Genomic DNA, 27,444 nt, shown 5'->3' with positions numbered 1-27,444 from the left:
ACCTACAGTCCTGAAGTCTGCACAACGTACAATAACAGTACTGAAGTCTGCACAACATTCACCTACAGTCCTGAAGTCTGCACAACGTACAATAACAGTACTGAAGTCTGCACAACATTCACCTACAGTCCTGAAGTCTGCACAACGTACAATAACAGTACTGAAGTCTGCACAACGTTCACCTACAGTCCTGAAGTCTGCACAACGTACAATAACAGTACTGAAGTCTGCACAACGTTCACCTACAGTCCTGAAGTCTGCACAACGTTCACCTACAGTCCTGAAGTCTGCACAACGTACAATAACAGTACTGAAGTCTGCACAACGTACAATAACAGTCCTGAAGTCTGCACAATGTATAATAACAGTACTGAAGTCTGCACAAAGTACAATAACAGTCCTGAAGTCTGCACAACGTTCACCTACAGTCCTGAAGTCTGCACAACGTACAATAACAGTACTGAAGTCTGCACAACGTTCACCTACAGTCCTGAAGTCTGCACAACGTACAATAACAGTACTGAAGTCTGCACAACGTACAATAACAGTCCTGAAGTCTGCACAACGTACAATAACAGTACTGAAGTCTGCACAAAGTACAATAACAGTCCTGAAGTCTGCACAACGTTCACCTACAGTCCTGAAGTCTGCACAACGTACAATAACAGTCCTGAAGTCTGCACAACGTTCACCTACAGTCCTGAAGTCTGCACAACGTACAATAACAGTACTGAAGTCTGCACAACGTACAATAACAGTCCTGAAGTCTGCACAACGTTCACCTACAGTCCTGAAGTCTGCACAACGTACAATAACAGTACTGAAGTCTGCACAACGTACAATAACAGTCCTGAAGTCTGCACAACGTTCACCTACAGTCCTGAAGTCTGCACAACGTACAATAACAGTACTGAAGTCTGCACAACGTTCACCTACAGTCCTGAAGTCTGCACAACGTACAATAACAGTACTGAAGTCTGCACAACGTTCACCTACAGTCCTGAAGTCTGCACAACGTACAATAACAGTACTGAAGTCTGCACAATGTACAATAACAGTACTGAAGTCTGCACAACATTCACCTACAGTCCTGAAGTCTGCACAACGTACAATAACAGTACTGAAGTCTGCACAACGTTCACCTACAGTCCTGAAGTCTGCACAACATTCACCTACAGTCCTGAAGTCTGCACAACGTACAATAACAGTACTGAAGTCTGCACAACGTTCACCTACAGTCCTGAAGTCTGCACAACATTCACCTACAGTCCTGAAGTCTGCACAACGTACAATAACAGTACTGAAGTCTGCACAACATTCACCTACAGTCCTGAAGTCTGCACAACGTACAATAACAGTACTGAAGTCTGCACAACATTCACCTACAGTCCTGAAGTCTGCACAACGTACAATAACAGTACTGAAGTCTGCACAACGTTCACCTACAGTCCTGAAGTCTGCACAACGTACAATAACAGTACTGAAGTCTGCACAACGTACAATAACAGTCCTGAAGTCTGCACAATGTACAATAACAGTACTGAAGTCTGCACAAAGTACAATAACAGTCCTGAAGTCTGCACAACGTACAATAACAGTACTGAAGTCTGCACAAAGTACAATAACAGTCCTGAAGTCTGCACAACGTTCACCTACAGTCCTGAAGTCTGCACAACGTACAATAACAGTACTGAAGTCTGCACAATGTACAATTACAGTCCTGAAGTCTGCACAATGTACAATAACAGTACTGAAGTCTGCACAATGTACAATAACAGTACTGAAGTCTGCACAACGTTCACCTACAGTCCTGAAGTCTGCACAACGTACAATAACAGTCCTGAAGTCTGCACAATGTACAATAACAGTCCTGAATTCTGCACAACGTACAATAACAGTCCTTGCAGTCTGCACAACGTACAATAACAGTCCTGAAGTCTGCACAACGTACAATAACAGTCCTGAAGTCTGCACAAAGTACAATAACAGTCCTGAAGTCTGCACAACGTTCACCTACAGTCCTGAAGTCTGCACAACGTACAATAACAGTACTGAAGTCTGCACAACGTTCACCTACAGTCCTGAAGTCTGCACAAAGTACAATAACAGTCCTGAAGTCTGCACAACGTACAATAACAGTACTGAAGTCTGCACAACGTACAATAACAGTACTGAAGTCTGCACAACGTTCACCTACAGTCCTGAAGTCTGCACAACGTACAATAACAGTACTGAAGTCTGCACAACGTACAATAACAGTCCTGAAGTCTGCACAACGTACAATAACAGTACTGAAGTCTGCACAACGTACAATAACAGTCCTGAAGTCTGCACAACGTACAATAACAGTACTGAAGTCTGCACAACGTACAATAACAGTACTGAAGTCTGCACAACGTACAACTACAGTCCTGAAGTCTGCACAACGTACAATAACAGGACTGAAGTCTGCACAACGTACAATAACAGTCCTGAAGTCTGCACAACGTACAATAACAGTCCTGAATTCTGCACAACGTACAATAACAGTACTGAAGTCTGCACAACGTACAACTACAGTACTGAAGTCTGCACAACGTACAATAACAGTACTGAAGTCTGCACAATGTACAATAACAGTCCTGAAGTCTGCACAACGTACAATAACAGTCCTGAAGTCTGCACAACGTACAATAACAGTCCTGAAGTCTGCACAACGTACAATAACAGTCCTGAAGTCTGCACAACGTACAACTACAGTCCTGAAGTCTGCACAACGTACAATAACAGTACTGAAGTCTGCACAAAGTACAATAACAGTACTGAAGTCTGCACAACGTACAATAACAGTACTGAATTCTGCACAACGTACAATAACAGTACTGAAGTCTGCACAACGTACAATAACAGTACTGAAGTCTGCACAACGTACAATAACAGTACTGAAGTCTGCACAACGTACAATAACAGTACTGAATTCTGCACAACGTACAATAACAGTCCTGAAGTCTGCACAACGTACAATAACAGTCCTGAAGTCTGCACAACGTTCACCTACAGTCCTGAAGTCTGCACAACGTACAATAACAGTACTGAAGTCTGCACAACGTACAATAACAGTACTGAAGTCTGCACAACGTACAATAACAGTACTGAAGTCTGCACAACGTACAATAACAGTACTGAAGTCTGCACAACGTACAATAACAGTACTGAATTCTGCACAACGTACAATAACAGTCCTGAAGTCTGCACAACGTACAATAACAGTCCTGAAGTCTGCACAACGTTCACCTACAGTCCTGAAGTCTGCACAACGTTCACCTACAGTCCTGAAGTCTGCACAACGTACAACTACAGTCCTGAAGTCTGCACAACGTACAATAACAGTACTGAAGTCTGCACAACGTACAATAACAGTCCTGAAGTCTGCACAACGTACAATAACAGTACTGAAGTCTGCACAACGTACAATAACAGTCCTGAAGTCTGCACAACGTACAATAACAGTCCTGAAGTCTGCACAACGTACAATAACAGTCCTGAAGTCTGCACAACGTACAATAACAGTCCTGAAGTCTGCACAACGTAGAATAACAGTCCTGAAGTCTGCACAACGTACAATAACAGTACTGAAGTCTGCACAACGTACAATAACAGTCCTGAAGTCTGCACAACGTACAATAACAGTCCTGAAGTCTGCACAACGTACAATAACAGTCCTGAAGTCTGCACAACGTTCACCTACAGTACTGAAGTCTGCACAAAGTACAACTATAGAGCAAAACAAACTAATTGAGGAGGAAGGTCAAATTAATATAAGGCATGTATGGACTTTAAAACATCAATGAATCTAAGCAGGGAGCTGGACAAAGCATGTCTAGCATGCATTCACACATTGACGGAAGTGGTTCAGACACACAGCACCGTGAAACACAGAACTCACCATTTCTCCTCGTCTGCGACGATGGAGGGGCTGAAAGAGAGGAGATGAATAGATATTAAAGAGAGAGAGAGAGAGAGAGAGAAAGATAAGTGCAGACATTGCCAAGTCTGTAGACTTACCGGTGGAGTCGATTAAGTGGCATTTTCCCTCGCTCTTTCTCGACCGATTCTTAACTCTGTTTTGGGACGGTGGAATCTGAAGCGGCTAAGCTTCTCCTGATCCAACTCAAATCTGACTGCAGTGATATTGTGTTCAGAGCAGAGGCTACTGAACATATTCTGATCTTTCCAACAAAAAAAGGGAAAAAATAAAACAAAGTCTAAAACAATGAGAGATGCATTAAAAGCTGCACCCAAAACAATGCACAAGAAACTATTGACAATTGTTTTTCAACTAAAACACTGCAAAAATCTAATCTGTACAAATCTATCCAATCTGCTTTTCTGCACAAGGCCAGGTATCAGCTGTCTAACTATCTTCAAAAGATAAGTGTGAAGTCAAGGCACAGCTGCTCTCTGGGAGTTGTCTGCAGGGTGGGCTGGAAAATCTAACAATGCTCCAGGACACCGGAAATGGCTATTTAACTGTGTTTTAGTCTGATGCAACAAGCAGGCAAGAATATGGAAATGAGATCCTACTGTTATTCTTTTCTATTAACATAAAGGGAGGGGAGGGGTTTCCTCGGGATTCCCGAAGCCAATCAGGACGCCAAGCCCATCCCTCCATTCCACTGACTGACCAATGGGAAACAGAGGAGGTGAGATCACCATGTTGTGGCGGAGAGAGGGGGAGAGACGGGGGAGCATGCTGAACGAGGGCGAGTGTGGTATTGTGGAGAAGAGCAGAGGATTGTGTAAGTGAATCTAAATGGGCAGAACAAATGAATAACTATTTTGTAGTTAGGAGACAGAGAGAGTTGATTGTGAGTCAGTAACAGAGCCGGTGGGAAGCTGCTTTATGATGTGTTTGCCTGCTGACAAGCTTTTCATACTTCCTCCACTGACAATACAGTAGTAACCAGAAAAAAGGGACTTATGCATTGGGCATATCCCCTTACCCTTTGTTGGGCTCTCTCTTATAGTCACTCTTTCATCCTCTCTCTTCACACTGCAGGTTAAAGAGCTTGTCGCCTGCTCTCCTCCTCACTTGTTCCAGTGTTAATTCATTGTGTCTGGCCACTGGGTCAGAGGTAGATGAACGGACTAGACTGCCCCTACTCTCCCTCCCTCCCCCTCTCCATCCTCCCCCTCCCTCCGGTTGGCAGCATGCCAGGGGAGAGCCTTCCTGCCAACGTGGCACTGCTGACTCTCTCCTTCTCCCTCTGCTTCCTCTCCTCCACCTCCATTTCACCCCCTCTGTTCCAATCACTGTTGTCCCTCTTTCTTTTCTCCCCAAATCCCTCTCTCTCCTCCGTGTCTTTAATCATCCATCTATCCCCCTAGTGGTCCCTGTGTGTTGAACTGGTTGTGTCAATGTGTGTATTTCTGCACCATATTCTAGAAATGTCCGCTGAGGGACTGGAACTGTGATGTCTAGAGGCCCGTGATGTCATGATGATAATACACAGTATTTAATTGAATTCAAATTAAACTTGCCCTCAAACGAAGCCATGGGAGGTTTAACTTAGCTAATTAGACTGTACCTTTATCTATGAAGTTACATAAAAGCTATACGTTATGTAGTACTGCATTATGACAGTCAATAATCCAACACAGCCGTATACTCACTGGATCTCAGACATTTTGTCCAGCAGGGTCTCTGCCACGGCCTTCTCCTTCATCTCCATGGGGATACGATCAGTGGGGTAGTGAGACTCCACCTCCAGCAGCTCTGCCGCGTTAGGGGTCATACCCATCATCCTCTTCTGCCTGGGAGGGAGGCACAGCAGGAAGTATCCCTTTAAGTATTTACATCTCACACTGTATAACTGTCATCAGTCTGACATTATCGCTGAGGGCTAGTTGGTACACATGTATGTATGGGGAGCAACAAGAGAGTTTGGGTTTAGGGCAGAGACTATTTTAACCCAATGTTATCACTGGTGAGTCAATAAGTGCTGTTTCACTGGTTCCATAGATATGGGTGATTTTGACCAGGTCACTGCTGGTTCTATGGATGTGGGTGTGTCACCTAAAGTCTTCCAGCTGTCGCAGCACCTCTGGGGCCTGAGCCAACTGGACATCCTGGACAAACTTCTTCTGCTGCTCCTCACTGAGCAGGTCTGGTCTGGTACGGTCTGAGACAGAGAGATTACATACACACCATGCTTTATCCAGATAATGCTGAGTAGACCAGTGGTGGAATAGCAGTATGACGGCTGCATTATCTAAAATCATAAGAGAACGATCGTAGGAGGGCTTACCCAACTCAAACGATACATTGTGAGGGATTTGCACTCTGAGAATCTATGTGGGTTGAAGAGAAGGAGGGAGAGAACATTTAATTTGACATAATGATAATATGCATCACAGTGACTTCTACGACACAATTTGTATAGAAATCTCAAACAATGCAGTACACCACAGTCACCACCAGATGTCACTTGAATACCATTTTTTTATGCAGGCAAGAGGAAACTTAGAAAACAGAAGTACAATTTCTACTCCATGAGCCTCTTTCTATCTCTGAATGTTCCAATGAACTTTCACTAAACGTATCCTTTTAGAATAGAGAGGGAGTGTAAAACAGGAAAAGAGCAATAGAAATAGCAATCTTTCCCAGAGGTCATTCCCACGACCCGAACAGGAAGTGGTTTGTCAGAGTGAGAAAGTGTGACACACTGAGCAGAGGGAGAGGGGGAGACACATGGCGAGAGGAAGAGGGGTATAGAGGGTACAGCCGGACAAACGGCCAGTAGCAAGAAAGCAGAGGAAGTACGGTACAGAATAGGTACTAAGTACGGAACAGAACAGTGAGGTGCCATCTGGCTCTGGGCTCTACAGTCGCTTCCTAGCTCCCTGTGTTTCTTGCACTTACAGCGCTCTTGTCCAGGAAGCTGTTGTAGAACTCCACAAACTGCTTCTTGGTCTCTTTGGTACTGAGGTTCTTGAAGAGGTCAGCATGGAGGTAACACAACTGAGAGGGGGAGGAAGGGAGAGAGAGAGAGAGAGAGAGAGAGAGAACGAGAGAAAAATGAGGAAGGGAGCTAGAAGATATGAGTACCACACACAAACCATTTTCTATAACACTGGTCGGTGAAGGACAGATAAGTGATCGGTATGGTCGTTGAAGGACAGATAAGTGATCGGTATGGTTGGTGGAGGACAGATAAGTGATCGGTATGGTTGGTGGAGGACAGATAAGTGATCGGTATGGTTGGTGGAGGACAGATAAGTGATCGGTATGGTTGGTGGAGGACAGATAAGTGATCGGTATGGTCGTTGAAGGACATTTAAGTGATCGGTATGGTCGGTGGAGGACAGATAAGTGATCGGTATGGTCGGTGGAGGACAGATAAGTGATCGGTATGGTCGGTGGAGGACAGATAAGTGATCGGTATGGTCGGTGAAGGACAGATAAGTGATCGGTATGGTCGGTGGAGGACAGATAAGTGATCGGTATGGTCGTTGAAGGACATTTAAGTGATCGGTATGGTCGGTGAAGGACAGATAAGTGATCGGTATGGTCGGTGGAGGACAGATAAGTGATCGGTATGGTCGGTGAAGGACAGATAAGTGATCGGTATGGTCGGTGGAGGACAGATAAGTGATCGGTATGGTCGGTGAAGGACAGATAAGTGATCGGTATGGTCGGTGAAGGACAGATAAGTGATCGGTATGGTCGGTGGAGGACAGATAAGTGATCGGTATGGTCGGTGAAGGACAGATAAGTGATCGGTATGGTCGGTGGAGGACAGATAAGTGATCGGTATGGTCGGTGGAGGACAGATACGTGATCGGTATGGTCGTTGAAGGACAGATAAGTGATCGGTATGGTCGGTGAAGGACAGATAAGTGATCGGTATGGTCGGTGAAGGACAGATAAGTGATCGGTATGGTCGGTGGAGGACAGATAAGTGGTCGGTATGGTCGGTGAAGGACAGATAAGTAATCGGTATGGTCGGTGGATGACAGTCTGGTGTGTATTAAAATACAGGTGCATCACTAGCTACAGGGACAGGTAGGGGGAGGTAGGGGGTTTGGGAGAGGGGTGAGGAGAGGGAGCCTGTCTGGGCTGTGAAGGGGTAACGGTACCTGGGTGGATCACGGTGTCTGCATGCAGAATAAAAGGGAGAGACAGGCATGCTTAATATCACTAGAGAGGCACAGAAACAGAGCTACACATGGAGCAGACAGACACTCATCACACACTAACATGGACATAAACACCCACACACACCCACACACACTGTAGTTCTCACCAGGGAGGAGCAGTCGAACTGCAGGATGACGTGCTGAAGGAAGACCAGCAGGTGGGTTGGCCGACTCTTCACTAGCTCTATACTGGTGAAGTGACTGCTGTGGTCATCCACCGTCTGGGATGGACAGAGAGAGGGGGGGGATTAGAAACAGTAGATATATTGAGGGAGAGGTGAGGAATAGAGGAGGGAAGAAGGAGACAGTACAGAGTGAAGGACAGATTAGATAGAGGACATTGGTAGACAGGGAATGAGGAGGAGAAGGATAGAGAATGGAGTATGTGAGAAGGACAGAGAGAAAGGTCAGAACAGATATGATCATTCATCAGTCTATTGTTCGCTACAGTTCATTGTTATCAGGAAGTTACTCACGGGGTCCAGATCATTCTCAAAGTCCTCATCCTCGGCGCCGATGATGCTCATGGCTGGGTTAGACCACTGAGCCCCAAACGCTCCCCCCTACAGACAGAAACACAGTTAGACCACTGAGCCCCAAACGCTACCCCCTACAGACAGAGACACAGTTAGACCACTGAGCCCCAAACGCTCCCCCTACAGACAGAGACACAGTTAGACCACTGAGCCCCAAACGCTCCCCCCTACAGACAGAGACACAATTAGACCACTGAGCCCCAAACGCTCCCCCCTACAGACAGAGACACAGTTAGACCACTGAGCCCCAAACGCTCCCCCCTACAGACAGAGACACAGTTAGACCACTGAGCCCCAAATGCTCCCCCCTACAGGCAGAGTAGATCTGGGACAATAAACCGAAAATGATTGACACTGACCATACCGATCACTTATCACCGGCATTTTGCTCATATCCGTCATCACAATAAGTAGCCTATACTAGAGAAATGTGAAGTTTGAAATGAAATAAGTTTGCTAATGTGGGTGATTGATAATGGGACAATTTTTAAACTGTGGTGCACATTAATGTTATAAACTTATAGTTCTATTTATTATTATGATTCAATTCAGACAATTAATTGCGATGTGGAGTTTTGGCACCATGAGGAGACAGAAAAGAGAGAGAGGACATTACATCATCTGACACCACCACAACCTGCTGATATAAAATATATTTCCTTCTTGACTGTAAGTGTGTGTGGTGGGTGAGGCCGAGGTCGGTGTGGGTTGACTTTTGCAGTGTCACTCAGCAGGTTATGGTGGTGTCAGATGATGTAATGTCCTCTCTCTCTTTTTAGCATATATATATATATATATATATATATATGACCTGGTCCTGGAGGGCCGCAGGCACTTCATGGTTTTGGTTTAACTGACCTGGTAGACCAGGTGTGTTGATGTTAGACATTCACTGAACTGATCAATTAGGTCAGGTGTGGTGCCTAGTTGGGACAAAATCCTGCAGTACCTGCGGCCCTCCAGGAACAGGGTTGCCGACCCCTGACCTAGTCTATAGGACCCCATAATCACACTACTAAAGCCTTGTTCACACTGCAGGCCTTAATGCTCAAATCCATTTTAGAATACTGACTGTCCAAACAGCAAGTTACAAGTGACCAAATCATGTGTGTTCAGACAGCAGTCATTAGCTGACACGGCCAAGCTAGTTGTCATAGTAACCACTGGTGTGTGGCAGTGGTGTAGCAAAGATTTTTTATAACTAAACCAAGATAGACCACAGCCTGTCGCTTTGGAAACAAATGAGTCATAGTGGGCAGGAGGAGGTGGGCAGAGCCAAGCACAAGTTGGTGAGATTCTATTGGCTCGTTCTAGCACACATTTGCATATTTCCATTAAGGAACGCCTACTCTGTGAAATGTGCAATAACTCAATTCACCTTTTCACTTGTTCTAAACAATGCCCTTTTTTAAAACCTTAGCAAAGGGTAAAGTCTAGACAACCTTGTCCACACTGTTCGCAAGAGATTATAGTTTTGGGAACAGAAAACTGTATTGAGATCAAATGTTTAATCATTGATAAAATGTACAGAATGTCGGCCACTGGGCTTCCGCTCACTGCCATATTTGGTAGTGAGTGGGAACGCCAAGTGGATGCTTCACATTTATACATCTGGTGAAATATCTTCCTCATTGTTCTATATGTGGGTGTACGCTGACTGGTGGTGGTGCCCGTGTTTCCTATCACTCAGAAGTTATGTATCAAGTTAAAGTGGCTGGTAGCCTAGTGGTTAGAGCGTTGGACTGAAAGGTTGCAAGTTCATATCCCCGAGCTGACAGGCAGTTAACCCACTGTTCCTAGACCAGTTAACCCACTGTTCCTAGGCCGTCATTGTAAATAAGAATTTGTTCTTAACTGACTTGCCTAGTTAAATAAAGGTAAAAAAAGAAATAACAATGCCTGCCATGGACGTTTCCCAGTTGCTTTGAATGTTCCACAATCATAGTGTAAGAACACTTAAAGCCTCAAAGGATAAGACGGTCCAGCTTTCAAAAGGAGTCCTTTTTGGCTAGCCACAGCAGTCAACTAACTAGCTAGGTAGCGGTTAGCTTTCTAGCACATTCACTCATTTGCTTGTCAAACTGTCAAGATATGCCAAATAACTGTCGAAAAACCACTTGAGGGCAAATAAATCAGATTTGACTGTTCTAAACTCTGGTTAGGGAAGGGGGTAAACTCTGGTTAGGGAAGGGGGGTAAACTCTGGTTAGGGGGGGGGGGGGGGGGTAAACTCTGGTTAGGGAGGGGGGGTAAACTCTGGTTAGGGAAGGGGGGTAAACTCTGGTTAGGGAGGGGGGGTAAACTCTGGTTAGGGAGGGGGGGTAAACTCTGGTTAGGGAGGGCTGGTAAACTCTGGTTAGGGAGGGGGGGTAAACTCTGGTTAGGGAGGGGGGGTAAACTCTGGTTAGGGAGGGGGGGTAAACTCTGGTTAGGGAGGGGGGGTAAACTCTGGTTAGGGAGAGGGGGGTAAACTCTGGTTAGGGAGGGGGGGTAAACTCTGGTTAGGGAGGGGGGGTAAACTCTGGTTAGGGAAGGGGGTAAACTCTGGTTAGGGAAGGGGGTAAACTCTGGTTAGGGAAGGGGGTAAACTCTGGTTAGGGAGGGGGGGTAAACTCTGGTTAGGGAGGGGGGGGGTAAACTCTGGTTAGGGAGGGGGGGTAAAGGTTAAACTCTGGTTAGGGAGGGGGGGTAAACTCTGGTTAGGGCCTTTGCTTGCTTATCACGACAGGTCATTACTGACGCAATTGACTGCAAGAAAATATAGGGGCCAATTTTAATTCTCCAATCAATTTTTGGAGAATGGCTAAATATCTAGCGCCATTAAAATCCTGGAGTGTTTGACTAATTAAGTAGAATCAAGGTGCTTTCTGCAAATCACAAATTCCTCTTCCTCCAGGCTCCTCTGAAACATTTAGATTTGGATCGTAGCTTGGAGGGAGTTAGAGAGAGGGATACATATTTTAACCCAGGGGAAACAGTTGAACATGCCTTGCCAAAACCCAGTTTACAGCTGAGCATTCAACAAAGTTGAACTAATAATGCCCTGAGGGAGATGGGTCCCCGTGAGAACTCACAACAGTCAGTGACAGCTAGTCCAGAAACAACCCCCAACCCTTAAACTCTACCCCTAGACCCTAGGTTACACCTTCAGTATTTGCAGATCTGTAGACTGTAGGAATGGAATACGCTACACCAGCAAAAACGTCTCCAATTACTTCTTTAAACGCATGTGTGTGAATGAGGATGTGAGCGGGTGGGTGTGGGCCTGTGAAAGTGTAAAACATATTTTGTAGAAAGAGTTCAGCGTATCTAGATGACTGAGGTGCGATAGCAGCAAATGTGTGTTGGGTTTGAGAGTGAGGTTAGGTAAGTGACAGAGACTAAAATAGCACATTGTCTTGTAAGGAGAAGTGGTTTTGCTGGTATGAGTTCAGAGGCTTTTAGAGGTCAAGGAGAGAGACGGACAAATGGAGTAGGAGGAGGAGAGAACATGTGGTCATTCACGGTCATGTGTAGAGGTAAGTAAACCAGGGAACTGAGTGGTGCACAAACGTGCACCAACACATGCACAAAGTAGGGTGAAATAATCCCACACACCAGTTGGTAAACCTTCCTCTCAGCACCACACATACCGACCCCCGCTGTTAGTAGCCTGAATCAACCAATGCCTGGGCTGCACTTACAGTAATCTTGTTCACCACACACACTTCTGCCCAATGCTATGTTGAATTAGACTGGGAACGAGGTGGCATGTAAAGTAACACCGCTGCAGTAGCAGTATTTACCCAACCGTACAGTTACATCACCATGGCTACCACAGAGGCTGAATGCACTGCTGCCTGGTGGAACTATGAAATGCTGTCACATGAAGTAGTATCCCCCACTACAGTGCAAACATTAGTTGGGCGTTGGGATATTTTAGCTTAAATCTGAGAGGGTCTATGTGGGAGGGTCCCTTCTACTCTCCTCTCCTGACATACTGAACATTCCACAGCATGGCACCAGACTACACCAGTCTCTTCCCCTTCTCATCTCCTTGACTTCTCGTCCCCTTTCCTTCTCATCCCGATACATGAAAAGGGCTGGATGGGGCTGTTCTGACAGTGAGGAAAGGAGAGAAACTATTACAGACTATTGGGATGTGACTTGGTGAGGAAAGGAGACAAGGAAAGGAAGTTTATTCAGGCCATTATTGGGACGTGGCCCAGAAGAGCAGGAGAGCCCTGGAGCTCCTGAGGCAGCTGTCCCACTCCTCCCACGCTCCTCTCCCCCCTCCCCTTTCGTCACATTCCAACAATAATTAGCTAGGTGTCAGCTGGCATCAATCTATTGATAGCTATCAGGCATACGTGCCGCTGTACTTGGGTGTTTCTGTGTGTGAATGTGCAGGGGAGGGCTTGTGTGTGCGTCTATTATAAAGCACCTGTTACAACTCCTAAACGTCCCCTTTTCAGGACCCTGTCTTTTAAAGATAATTCGTAAAAATCCAAATAACTTCACAGATCTTCATTGTAAAGGGTTCAAACACTGTTTCCTATGCTTGTTCAATGAACAATAAACTATTAATGAACATGCACCTGGCCAGGGTCCCTGCTCATCTGTGTGAACGTGCCTTAGGCATGCAGCAAGGAGGCATGAGGACTGTAGATGTGGCCAGAGCAATAAATTGCAATCTCCGTACTGTGAGACGCCTAAAACAGCGCAGTAGTACACCAAGTGTAACAACACCTGTATAGGATCGGTACATACGAACATCACACCTGCGGGACAGGTACAGGATGGCAAAAACAACTGCCCGAGTTACACCAGGAACGCACAACCCCTCCATCAGTGCTCAGACTGTCCGCAATAGGCTGAGAGAGGCTGGACCGAGGGCTTGTAGGCCTGTTGTAAAGGCAGGTCCTCCCCAGACATCACCGGCAACAACGTTGCCCATGGGCACAAGCCCACCGTCGCTGGACCAGACAGGACTGGCAAAAAGTGCTCTTCACTGATTAGTCACAGTTTTGTCTCACCAAGGGTGGTGGTCAGATTTGCGTTAATCATCGAAGGAATGAGCTTTACACCGAGGCCTATACTCCGGAGCGGGATCGATTTGGAAGTGGAGGGTCCGTCATGGTCTGGGGCGGTGTGTCACAGCATCATCGGACTGAGCTTGTTGTCACTGCAGGCAACCTCAATGCTGTGCGTTGCAGGGAAGACATCCTCCTCCCTCATGTGGTACCCTTCCTGCAGGCTCCTCCTAACATGACCCTCCAGCATGACAATGCCACCAGCCATACTGCTTGTTCTGTGCGTGATTTCCTGCAAGACAGGAATGTCAGTGTTCTGCCATGGCCAGCGAAGAGTCTGGATCTCAATCCCATTGAGCACGTCTGGGACCTGTTGGATCGGAGGGTTTTATGAATTCCCCCCAGAAGTGGAAGAGTGGGGTAACATCTCACAGTAGGAACTGTCAAATCTGGTACAGTCCATGAGGAGGAGATGCACTGCAGTACTTAATGCAGCTGGTGGCCACACCAGATACTGACTGTTACTTTTGATTTTGACCCCACTTTTGTTCAGGGACATATTATTCAATTTCTGATAGTCACATATTATGGAACTTGTTCAGTTTATGTCTCAGTTGTTGAATCTTGTTATGTTCATACAAATATGTACACATGTTAAGTCTGCTGAAAATAAACGCAATTGACAGGTTTCTTTTTTTGCTGAGTTTATCTCCATTTTCACTTGAAACTCATTCATATTATATGGTTATTCAACATTTTTTGTTTTACAGCATTTCTTAGTTAAACCAGGCAGGTCACTGTGAGAGTTGTATTAATAATAACCACTAAGTCACTGTTACACCAGCTCTAGCACCAAGACCACAATCCCCATTGTGTAACCGTTTCAGCAAACAAACACCCACGTGTCACCACTTACACAACCAATAAGAACGCAGGACACTGATGGGCCAAACGATGACTTCACCCCACTGTGAACTTCTTTACTGTCCATGCCACAGTGGCAGAGGCTGATAACTGTCAATCAAGCTTCTTCAATGACAGTCACATTACAGTGACTGTCAGCCAGAGCAGTTTGTGTCAGCCAGTCAGAATCAGAATAGGAAGGATCATAGAAATGCTTGTATTGTATGGTGCCTGCCAATACCCAGTAAGAGTAAAGCAGCCCAGACCGCTGGAGTTTAGATAGTGTCAACAGAACCAACTGGCACAACACTTTAGAGGGATGAAGCCTTAGACCCTTATGCAGTGGTGGGAAAAGTACTCAATTGTCATACTTGAGTAAAAGTAAAGATACTTGAGTCGTTTTCTATTAAGGTAAAAGTCACCCAGTAAAATACTACTTGAGTAAAAGTCTAAAACTATTTCATTTTAAATATACTTAAGTATCAAAGGTAAATGGAATTGCTCAAATGTATTTAAGAATCAAAAGTAAAAGTATAAATAATTTCAAATTCCTTATATTTTCTTGTTTTTTTTAATTTACGGATAGCCATGGGCACACTACAACACGCAGACATAATTTACAAACAAAGCATGTGTGTTTAGTGAGTCCGCCAGGGCAGAGGCAGTTGGGATGAGCACGTTCTCTTGATAAGTGTGTGAATCGGAACCATTTTCCTGTCAAAATGTAACGAGTGCTTTTGGGTGTCAGGGAAAAAGTACATTATTTTCTTTAGGAATGTAGTGGAATAAAAGTCAAAGTTGACAAAAATACAAATAGTAAAGTAGATACCCAAAAAAACTACTTAAGTAGTACTTTAATGTATTTTTACTGAAGTACTTTACACCACTGCCCTTATGTGACTGGTGAGAGTCATATAGTACAAATAAAAGCAACAAAGAGAACGAGGGTTCTACAGTATCTATCAATCATAGAACCCAGTCTTTCATCCCATCTGAAAACATAAAGCATTTATAAGTACCAAACATCCATTCATTGTGTCAGCTTAGGTCACTCTTCACCCCAAACACCCGGTCCCGCACAATAGCCTGTGTCCGGTCCCCTGTGCCACTATGACAGCACGGCCCTGAAATAGAGCAGAGCCTTTATGGAAGCTCAGCTGTGTCTGTGCTCTTTTTATCTGGCCTTCTCATCAGGCAAGGCTTCATTGCACTGAATGAGTCCGGGCTTCTCTGGGGTCCTATGGCCCTGGCCGGGCTCCGAGGGGTTGTCCCCATAGGCGCCTGAGTAGAAAAGGAGCGGGAGGCACACAGACAGGAAGTGGGTGTAATTTCCTCAGGAAACGATAAGAGCCATTTCCTGTTCGACCTGTCTGCAAGAGTCATGTCAAAAGATCGAGAGAGCGAAAGAGAAGACGAGAGAGAGGAGATGAGGAAGGGAGGAGAAGGGATGAGGAGACGATAGAGGAAGAGAGAGAGAGAGATGCGTGATGGTGTACAAAATAAGAAAGAGAGAAAGAAAGATAGAAAGAGGAAGGATGGAGCATGGCAGAGGGGAACAAGGTCAGGGGTGAGATTAAGAAATGACACCCTTCTCTTTACTTCTCTTTACTCTTTACTTGTGCACATCACCTCTGTCACTCAGGAGAGGAAGTTGGCAAATATTTAATGAACAAAATCAACCGAAGAAAGATGATTGAGAAACAGAGAGTCGAGGACACGTGGGTAACACTGAGATAAGGTGTGAGAAGCACACAGTGAGGCCCTAGTACTGCTGCCTGCCTGCCATCATGTGTGCGGGGGGGGGGGGGGGGGGGGTGTATCAAATCAAATGTTATTTGTCACATGCTTCATAAACAACAGGTGTAGACCAACAGTGAAATGCTTACTTATGGGCCCTTCCCAACAATGCTTACTTACAGTTCATTCATTTACCCAACAAAAATACAATGTGTGTGGTGTGTTGGGCAATGCAGGGACTGAAGTGTGAAATTCCTGGGCTAACTCAGGTTAATGAAGGATAATCATTCATAGCTGACAACTGTTGCAACACCACTGTGGTCAACACATTTACATCAACAGTGCAGATTACACATGACAGTCCAGATTAGATACATTGATATTCCAACTGCATGTTAGATTAGGGATTAAATACAGTTGAAGTCAGAAGTTTACATACACCTTAACCAAATACATTTACTCAGTTTTTCACAATTCCTGACATTGAATCCGAGTACAAATTCCGTTTTAGGTCAGTTAGGATCACCACTTTATCTTAAGAATGTGAAATGTCAGAATAACAGCAGAGATAATGATTTATTTCAACATTTATTTATTTCATCACATTCCCAGTGGGTCAGAAGTTATCATAACACTCAATTAGTATTTGGTAGCATTACCTTTAAATCAAACTTTTTGGGTAGCCTTCAACAAGCTTCCCAAAATAAGTTGGGTGAATTTTGGCCCATTCCTCCTGACAGAGCTGGTGTAACTGAGTCAGGTTTCTAGGCCTCCTTGCTCGCACACACTTTTTCAGTTCTGCCCACACATTTTCTGTAGGATTGAGGTCAGGGCTTTGTGATGGCCACCTTGACTTTGTTGTCCTTAAGCCATTTTGCCACAACTTTGGAAGAATGCTTGGGGTCATTGTCCATTTGGAAGACTCATTCGCGACCAAGCTTTAACTGATATCTTGAGATGTTGTTTCAATATATCCACATCATTTTCCATCCTCATAATGTCATCTATTTTGTGAAGTGCCCCAGTCCCTCCTGCAGCAAAGCACCCCCACAACATGATGCTGCCACCCCCGTGCTTCACGGTTGGGATGGTGTTCTTCAGCTTGCAAGCCTCCTCCTTTCCCCTCCAAATATAACAATGATCATTATGGCCAAACAGTTCTATTTTTGTTTGATCAGACCAGAGGACATTTCCCCAAAAAGTACAATATTTGTCCCCATGTGCAATCTGGATCTTTTATGGCGGGTTTGGAGCAGTGGCTTCCACCTTGCTGAGCAGCCTTTCAGGTTATGTCGATATAGGACTTGTTTTACTGTGGATATAGATAATTTTGTACCCGTTTCCTCCAGCATCTTCACAAGGTCCTTTGCTGTTGTTCTGGGATTGATTTGCACTTTTCTCACCAATGTTCATCTCTAGGAGACAGAACGCGCCTCCTTCCTGAGGGGAATGACGGTTGCGTGGTCCCATGGTGTTTATACTTGCGTACTATTGATATACAGTTGAATGTGGTACCTTCAGGCATTTGGAAATTGCTCCCAAAGATGAACCAAACTTGTGGAGGTCTAGAATTTGTTTTCTGAGGTCTTGGCTTATTTCTTTTGATTTTCCCATGATGTCAAACAAAGAGGCACTGAGTTTGAAGGTAGGCCTTGAAATACATCCACAGGTACACCTCCAATTGACTCAAATTATGTCAATTAGCCTATCAGAAGCTTCTAAAGCCATTACATCATTTTCTGGAATTTTCCAAGCTGTTTAAAGGCACAGTCAAGTTAGTGTATGTAAACTTCTGACCCACTGAAATTGTGATACAGTGAATTATAAGTTAAATAATCTGTCTGTAAACAATTGTTGGAAAAATTACTTGTGTCGTGCACAAAGTAGATGTGCTGACCGACTTGCCAAACTATAGTTTGTTAACAAGAAATTTGTGGAGTGGTTGAAAAACAAGTTTTAATGACTCCAATCTAAGTGTATAGAAACTTCTGACCAACTGTAGGTACAAATATTTCCCCAAATTAGTCATACATATGTACAACTCAATGTCAACAGATTCAATCATTCAAGATAACTAGCTACTAGAACAGTTTACTGCCTGGCCTTGTAACTATTTGTAGGGTTAATCAGTACATAGTATTGGTTAAACAGAGATTGTCATTCACAATACAACATACTGTAGTATCAGACTCTGGGCCTACGTGTATGTTCCAAAAGAGAGAGATCTAACACAGAAGAAAGAACCAACAGAGGCAAAGAGATGAGAATGAAAGAGTAAAAGGAGAGAACAGAGAGAGAGAGAGGTAAAGAGAGAGCGAGAGGTAAAGAGAGAGCGAGAGGTAGAGAGAGAGAGAGCGAGAGGTAGAGAGAGAGAGAGCGAGAGGTAGAGAGAGCGAGAGGTAGAGAGAGAGCGAGAGGTAGAGAGAGAGCGAGGGAGAGAAAGAGCGAGGGAGCGAGAGAGAGCGAGGTAGAGAGAGAGCGAGGTAGAGAGAGATCGAGGTAGAGAGAGAGAGCGAGAGGTAGAGAGAGAGCGAGGTAGAGAGAGAGCGAGGGAGAGAGAGAGCGAGGGAGAGAGAGAGAGAGCGAGAGGTAGAGAGAGAGAGCGAGAGGTAGAGAGAGAGAGGTAGAGAGAGAGCGAGAGGTAGAGAGAGAGCGAGAGGTAGAGAGAGAGCGAGGTAGAGGGAGAGAGCGAGGTAGAGGGAGAGAGCGAGGTAGAGGGAGAGAGCGAGCGAGAGGTAGAGAGCGAGGTAGAGAGCGAGGTAGAGAGCGAGGTAGAGAGCGAGGTAGAGAGCGAGGTAGAGAGAGAGCGAGGGAGAGAGAGAGCGAGGGAGAGAGAGCGAGAGCGAGAGGTAGAGAGAGAGCGAGGTAGAGAGAGAGCGAGGTAGAGAGAGAGCGAGGTAGAGAGAGATCGAGGTAGAGAGAGATCGAGGTAGAGAGAGAGCGAGGTAGAGAGAGAGCGAGGTAGAGAGAGAGAGCGAGGTAGAGAGAGAGCGAGGTAGAGAGAGAGAGCGAGGTAGAGAGCGAGAGCGAGGTAGAGAGAGAGCGAGCTAGAGAGAGAGAGCGAGGTAGAGAGAGAGAGCGAGGTAGAGAGAGAGAGCGAGGTAGAGAGAGCGAGCGAGAGGTAGAGAGCGAGGTAGAGAGCGAGGTAGAGAGAGAGCGAGAGGTAGAGAGAGAGCGAGCTAGAGAGAGAGAGCGAGGTAGAGAGAGAGAGCGAGGTAGAGAGAGAGAGCGAGGTAGAGAGAGAGAGCGAGGTAGAGAGAGAGGGAGGTAGAGAGAGAGCGAGGTAGAGAGATAGAGCGAGGTAGAGAGAGAGAGCGAGGTAGAGAGAGAGAGCGAGGTAGAGAGAGCGAGCGAGAGGTAGAGAGCGAGGTAGAGAGCGAGGTAGAGAGCGAGCAAGAGGTAGAGAGAGAGAGGTAGAGAGAGAGAGCGAGGTAGAGAGAGATCGAGGTAGAGAGAGATCGAGGTAGAGAGAGAGAGCGAGGTAGAGAGAGAGCGAGGTAGAGAGAGGTAGAGAGAGCGGTAGAGAGAGAGAGCGAGGTAGAGAGAGCGAGGTAGGGAGAGAGAGCGAGGTAGAGAGAGAGAGCGAGGTAGAGAGAGAGCAAGGTAGAGAGAGAGCAAGGTAGAGAGAGAGCAAGGTAGAGAGAGAGCAAGGTAGAGAGAGCGCGAGGTAGAGAGAGGTAGAGAGAGCGGTAGAGAGAGAGAGCGAGGTAGAGAGAGCGAGGTAGGGAGAGAGAGAGAGGTAGAGAGAGAGCGAGGTAGAGAGAGAGAGCGAGGTAGAGAGAGAGAGCGAGGTAGAGAGAGAGCGAGGTGGAGAGAGAGAGCGAGGTAGAGAGAGAGAGCGAGGTAGAGAGAGAGGTAGAGAGAGGGGTAGAGAGAGAGAGAGCGAGGTAGAAAGAGAGCGAGGTAGAGAGAGAGCGAGGTAGAGAGAGGTAGGTAGAGAGAGGTAGAGAGAAAGAGGTAGAGAGAGAGAGGTAGAGAGAGAGAGGTAGAGAGAGCGGTAGAGAGAGAGAGCGAGGTAGAGAGAGAGAGGGAGGTAGAGAGAGAGAGCGAGGTAGAGAGAGAGAGCGAGGTAGAGAGAGAGAGCGAGGTAGAGAGCGAGAGCGAGGTAGAGAGAGAGAGCGAGGTGGAGAGAGTGAGCGAGGTAGAGAGAATGAGCGAGGTAGAGAGAGAGAGTGAAGTAGAGAGAGAGAGATAGGTAGAGAGAGTGAGCGAGGTAGAGAGAGAGAGAGCGAGGTAGTGAGAGCGAGGTAGAGAGAGCGAGGTAGAGAGAGCGAGGTAGAGAGAGTGAGCGAGGTAGAGAGAGAGAGCGAGGTAGAGAGAGAGAGCGAGGTAGAGAGAGTGAGCGAGGTAGAGAGAGAGAGCGAGGTAGAGAGAGAGAGCGAGGTAGAGAGAGAGAGCGAAGTAGAGACAGAGAAGTGTCAGGAGGATGTGGGATGGAGGGAAACAGCTACGCTGAAAGTGGTGTGAATATGCCCTCATACCACATCCTCTCTACCCATCCCTCTTTCAGTCCACTTCTCTCGCTCTCTTCCTTCCCTCCCCGTACTCTCTTCTCCCCTCCCTCTCCACCTTCAAATCAATCTCAATCGCCAGGTCGCAGTTGTAAATGAGAACTTGTTCTCAACTTGACTACCTGGTTAAATAAAGGCTAAATAAAATTACAAATCCATCTTGGTTGGTATGGCCAAGCCACTCGTGACCAGAACAGTAGAGCCAATTACGTAATTTAGCAGCCATTACGCACTGGCTAACATAAGACTAGCAACTCAAAAAATTCCTAACCCCTAGAACAGCAGTGATGTGTAAAATCCCCTGCATCTCTTTCTCTGTCCCTATTGCCTAACCCTTAATGCCAAAATATACTTCCATACCCCTGACCACTCCTTGGCATTACTTTCCCTACCCCCTATTTTTCTCTTGCTCTCCACGTAAGTGGTCACTGTTTCATGCTTCAAGGAAACATTGGATAGACGAGGGCCAATCGACTGTCATGGAATGGGTTCGCAGTGAGCCTCCCGCCTATTTAACCGCTTCCAAATGTGTGTGTGTGTTGGTGTGTGTGTGTCTGGATAGTAGGGTAATTGCGCAGGCCAAACACAGAGGCCTTTGATTACCATTTGGGTCGTGGAGAAACATTCTCATTCATTCTGAAGGCATGTGCGTGTGCGTGTGCGTGTGCGTGTGTGTGTGTGTGTGTGTGTGTGTGTGTGTGTGTGTGTGTGTGTGTGTGTGTGTGTGTGTGTGTGTGTGTGTGTGTGTGTGTGTGTGTGTGCGTGTGCGTGCGTGCGTGCGTGCGTGCGTGCGCGTGCGTGTGTGTGTGTGTGTGTGTGATTGTGTGTGTGTGTGTGTGTGTGTGTGTGTGATTGTGTTGGCAGGCCACGTTTTACCACCCCTATGTCCAGCGGTGGCTGATGATGACTTGAGGACTGCAGCACATAAAGCAGCTATGTCCGGCCAGAGTGTTGGAAGAGCTTTCCCAGAATCCCAATCTGGGCTGGTTCTGAACATGGAGGTAGCAATACCGCCGCCCCTCCATGACGGTACGGCCCACATAACTCACCAACCATGCAACGCAGTCCTGCTGCATTCACATCCTCCATCTTAACATCGCTCTATTACTGAGGCACCATGAACCACATACTGCAGCTAGCATCATTATTGGACATTTCTGTTACATTTCTCAGTGAAAATGGCCTAATAATTACTCTCTTCAGATTTAGTCATACATCTCTGTCTCCCCTTTTTCTAACCAGACTTTTAGAACGTAATGTGTATACAACTCATTCAGAGATGTAAATGTTAAGATAGTGTCATGTCCTAGGGCCCCTTCTCGTTGATTACACTGGAAACCTCATCAGCCCTGCTGTACTGTCAACATAGAGGGGTAATTTGAGGCTGCTTGTTCTCGTGATGGGGGTGTGTGTCTAAACCTTCACTCTTGTTCAAGTCCCACTTCTTGCAAGTTATCCCACCCACCCCTGTCCCTCTCTCTCCAGCCATCCATCCCCAAGAGTAAACACAGTCCATGAAGCCCAGTCTTTTCCACCCTGACCCAGGGAATGAAAGAGCTCCTTCTCTCCCTCCTGTTCTCTACCAGTCTGACTCACATTCTGACTGAGGGGCAGAGCTGTTTCCATGTCACACCTGGCTGTATGTCTGCCAGCCTGTCTGTCACCACAAAAAGAGACACACAAACACAAGGCCTAATAGAAAGACATAATACACAGACAACTGTATACCACATACAGTATGTACAATTAGACTATGCGCGCACGCACGCACACACACACACACACACATATACTGTACAAGCTGACAGTAAACCAGAGCTACCTGTGTTCACCTGAGAATAACCCTGAGCTAGGCTACCTGAGAACCATCACCCACCCTGCCGTTACAATCTCCACTTATTACAAATACATGTCTCATTTAACTGTCGTCTGGAATGCACACTAGGCTAATTGCAAACGGACATACAGTACGCACACACTGATGAACACACACGGTTCTGGGTTAGAAGGTGCTCAGCTTCATCTTGCTCAAGGCCAGGATTAATGCTGCTGCTTTCAGATCCTTCCGTCATGCCAGGGAGACGCAGGACGGCATAGCGCACACACACACACGAGAGTGGCACTCTTCATTACACTTGATTAACATAAGAATCTGCACTGCAGATTACACTTCTCAACATGCTTTTATAGCTAAACTGAACAGCATGTTCAACATGTGTGAGATGTTTTTTTTCTAAGAAAGACAAGTAGTCCTATAGGGAATCCCTAATAGTTGCCCCTTTGTCCAGAGGGACAGCCCCCTGGCTGTTGCATTGTGGGTAGTAGGCTATATTCCACCATCTGCTTGTTGTCTGGTTGTAACCCTCTGGCCTAGTTACTGAGCTCAGTGTATCTCAGCTGTAACTACACTAGGCCTAATCGAGCACTGGGATTCCTCTATTAATGCCCTGAGAGAATAGGAATGTGTACCTGAGAGAATAGGAATGTGTACCTGAGAGAATAGGATTGTGTACCTGAGAGAATAGGAATGTGTACCTGAGAGAATGGGATTGTGTACCTGGGAGAATAGGATTGTGTACATGAGAGAATAGGATTGTGTACCTGAGAGAATAGGATTGTGTACCTGAGAGAATAGGATTGTGTACCTGAGAGAATAGGAATGTGTACCTGAGAGAATAGGAATGTGTACCTGAGAGAATAGGATTGTGTACCTGAGAGAATAGGATTGTGTACCTGAGAGAATAGGATTGTGTACCTGAGAGAATAGGAATGTGTACCTGAGAGAATAGGATTGTGTACCTGAGAGAATAGGAATGTGTACCTGAGAGAATAGGAATGTGTACCTGAGAGAATAGGATTGTGTACCTGAGAGAATAGGATTGTGTACCTGAGAGAATAGGAATGTGTACCTGAGAGAATAGGAATGTGTACCTGAGAGAGGGGTGGTGTACCTGAGAGAATAGGAATGTGTACCTGAGAGAATAGGAATGTGTACCTGAGAGAATAGGAATGTGTACTTGAGAGAGGGATGGTGTACCTGAGAGAATAGGATTGTGTACTTGAGAGAGGGATGGTGTACCTGAGAGAATAGGATTGTGTACCTGAGAGAGGGATTGGTGGCGGGTCGGGAGTGTGTGTGCGTGCATTTGTTAGGGCTGGGCGATATGGCCTAGAAATCATATCTCCATTTTTTCTAACTTATGGGCGATTCACGATATATACAGTTTCTCTGAATAGGCTTTGTTGTACAATTAAAGGTCAAATACACTTAATTTCAAACAGTCAGCAATAATCTCATGAATTCAGGACTTGTACAACTATACCTAGAATAAATATAAGCCTTCCACAACCATAAAAGCACTAATTATTTAATCAAAATAGATTAACATGCTTTTTTACAATAATCACTGATCTGGCTTTCAAGTCTGTCTATGAAAATGTCATTTTTATTACAAATTTAACCAGAAACATGCACATTCACTAATAATGACTCACTTCTTGTAGCAAGGACTATAGAAAATTAACACCGGTCTCATCAACAACCTCTCAAGCACACGTGCTAGCGAGAAGCCAGCAAATCTTTATATTTCAACTTCAGCCAACTTGAATCTATTTGCTTGCTAACAAGGTCTAACAGTGTAATTGTTATGAACACATCCTTCTGTCCGTCTCCAACTGTTTGAACAGCATGCTAGCCTGTCCACTTTGTTCAGATGTTAAAATCGAAATCTTATTTCTCAGAACGAGAACGAGTTGCCATTGAGAATGAGAACAAATTCTTTATATAATGGTGTTTTATGCTATAACAGTCTTTGGCTAAGATGCGGCAACACCACCGCGAGCGACAAACTGAGCGTTCATTTTCCAGAATCAACGTTCATTGATACTCCTGTTTCAGTAGAGTCTGCTCTGCCCCCAATTTGATGAGTTGAGACATACAAATGATATAGTTAGAAAGGTTAACTCCTCTTTTACAGTAAAATAATGCCTCAATGTGTTTCAGTCTCCTTATGACGCATTCTGTTGGACCAAACCTCAAATGCAAATAGCGAGTTGAAACCTTCAACTCTTGTCAGAGGAAGCAGTGATCTCTTATCTTTGCTGTTGTGAGTAGCAGGGGGAGGGGCTTGGTGTGAGGGGGAGGAGCTGAGTGTGTGGGGGGAGGGGCTTGGTGTGTGTGTGTAAATGGAAAGATGCACAGTCTCAGCAGAAGAAGCAAAGGAAATGAGACCAAAAAGACAACATGATGAGAACAAGCGGACATAAAACGCTCATAAAAACAAAAAATACCTTGATTCTTGCGATACGGGCATTTGGATTTCACGCCAAAACATGAATTAAAATTATCAAATTCTATATATAGCCCAGCCCTAGTATGTGTGTGAGTGAGAGACAAGAAAGAACTTTCAATTAAATAGCCCACATTCCTTTAACAGGAAGAGACGGTACCCTTTGAGCTTCAGGCAAGACTGCACTTGCAGAGGTAGAGAAAGAAAGAAAGAGGGAGGGATGACAGAAAAGTGTTGTTGTTCCTCTAACAGAGACAGGAAGCCTCTGTAGTTCAGTGGTTGCCGCTGACACATTACAACGCTCCAAGTCCAACCGCCGTTTCAGCATCACGTCTCATCTGATCAGTTCAGCTACAGAACTATTCCAAAACAACTACAGGTCAACCCACAGGCCCATAACAACAGACCATGGCTGGACTTGAGACAGAGTGCTGTTCAGATTCTGAGCAAAGGTCCTACATAGCACCTAAAGCAACATTTTTTGTGATTCAGCATTCACAATGTTGATATGTTGAAGGCCCAATTCAGTCTCTTAGTAACACATAGACTAAGTTATTTTTGGAGTTCAATTGAGCCTACGAAACTAAACAGCTAAATAAGTGTTGATCAACTCAAACCATGGATATTGGCCCAACCCTCTAGGTCTGATCAGGTACAGTTGAAGTCAGAAGTTTACATACACTTAGGTTGGAGTCAAGTAATTTTTCCAACAATTGTTTACAGGCATATTATTTCACTTATAATTCACTGTATCACAATTTCAGTGGGTCAGAAGTTTACATACACTAAGTTGACTGTGTCTTTAAACAGCTTGGAAAATTCCAGAAATGATGTCATGGCTTTTGAAGCTTTTGATAGGCTAAGTGACATAATTTGAGTCAATTGGAGGTGTACCTGTGGATGTATTTCAAGGGCTACCTTCAAACTCTGTGCCTCTTTGCTTGACAATCCTGGGAAATCAGCCAAGACCTCAAAAAAATGGTAGACCTCCACAAGTCTGGTTCATCCTTGGGAGCAATTTCCAAATGCCTGAAGGTACCACGTTCATCTGTACAAACAATAGTACGCAAGTATAAACACCATGGGACCACGCAGCCATCATACCGCTCAGGAAGGAGACGTGTTCTGTCTCCTAGAAATGAACGTACTTTAGCACGAAAAGTGCAAATCAATCCCAGAACAACAGCAAAGGACATTGTGAAGCTGCTGGAGGAAACAGGTACAAAAGTATCTATATGCACAGTAAAACAAGTCCTATATTGACATAACCTGAAAGGCCACTCAGCAAGGAAGAAGCCACTGCTCCAAAACCGCCATAAAAAATCAGACTATGGTTTGCAACTGCACATGGGGACAAAGATAGTAATTTTTGGAGAAATGTCCTCTGGTCTGATGAAACAAAAATAGAACTGCTTGGCCATAATGACCATCGTTATGTTTAGAGGAAAAAGGGGAGGCTTGCAAGCCGAAGAACACCCTCCTAACCGTGAAGCACGGGGGTGGCAGTATCATGTTGTGGGGGTGCTTTGCTGCAGGAGGGACTGGGGCACTTCACAAAATAGATGGCATCGTGAGGACGGAAAATTATGTGGATATATTGAAGCAACATCTCAAAACATCAGTCAGGAAGTTAAAGCTTAGTCGCACATGGGTCTTCCAAATGGACAATGACCCCAAGCATACTTCCAAAGTTGTGGCAAAACGGCTTAAGGACAACAAAGTCAAGGTATTGGAGTGGCCATCACAAAGCCCTGACCTCAATCCTATAGAAAATGTGTGGGCAGAACTGAAAAAGTGTGTGCGAGGAAGGAGGCCTACAAACCTGACTCAGTTACACCAGCTTTGTCAGGTGGAATGGGCCAAAATTCACCCAAGTTATTGTGGGAAGCTTGTGGAAGGCTATTCGAAATGTTTGACCCAAGTTAAACAATTTAAAGGCAATGCTACCAAATACTAATTGAGTGTATGTAAACTTCTGACCCACTGGGAATGTGATGAAAGAAATAAAAGCTGAAGAAAATAATTATATTAGTCTGACATTTCACATTCTTAAAATAAAGTGATGATCCTAACTGGCCTAAGACAGGGAATTTTTACTAGGATTAAATGTCAGGAATTGTGAAAAACTGAGTTTAAATGTACTTGGCTAAGATGTATTTAAACTTCCAACATCAACTGTATATTATTATCTTGATCTTTGATCCCAGAATTTCTAAGTCACCGAAGTCACTGTTATTACAGGAGTTGACTAACACCCGGTACTCTACCCTGCACCTTAC

The 27,444-nt window shown here is 45.3% G+C and overlaps 1 protein-coding gene across 5 annotated transcripts in view; it reads right to left on the bottom strand.

Moving 5' to 3' along the window:
* Positions 1 to 27,444, bottom strand: part of LOC110503633 (rho guanine nucleotide exchange factor 1) — a 68,618-nt gene that overhangs the window by 39,252 nt on the left and 1,922 nt on the right. For 4 of the 5 annotated variants that reach the window (XM_090226085.1, XM_090226093.1, XM_090226080.1 and 1 more), the window contains exons 2-8: positions 8,655 to 8,741; positions 8,286 to 8,399; positions 6,902 to 7,000; positions 6,288 to 6,330; positions 6,056 to 6,161; positions 5,653 to 5,793; positions 3,926 to 3,955 (exon numbers count right to left, since the gene is read on the bottom strand). In XM_090226085.1, the coding sequence (XP_090082211.1) occupies positions 3,926 to 3,955; positions 5,653 to 5,793; positions 6,056 to 6,161; positions 6,288 to 6,330; positions 6,902 to 7,000; positions 8,286 to 8,399; positions 8,655 to 8,741 (620 nt within the window). Of the gene's footprint in view, positions 1 to 3,925; positions 3,956 to 4,044; positions 4,209 to 5,652; positions 5,794 to 6,055; positions 6,162 to 6,287; positions 6,331 to 6,901; positions 7,001 to 8,285; positions 8,400 to 8,654; positions 8,742 to 27,444 lie in introns of those variants that run through there. The other variant, XM_090226096.1, reaches the window with a different exon arrangement.

This window comes from Oncorhynchus mykiss, chromosome 3 (assembly GCF_057628025.1).
Source record: "Oncorhynchus mykiss isolate SJ-2025 chromosome 3, ASM5762802v1, whole genome shotgun sequence".
Taxonomy (NCBI): Eukaryota; Metazoa; Chordata; class Actinopteri; order Salmoniformes; family Salmonidae; genus Oncorhynchus; species Oncorhynchus mykiss.
Note: the sequence above shows the minus strand (reverse complement) of the source record. Positions and strands in the feature narration are given on the sequence as shown.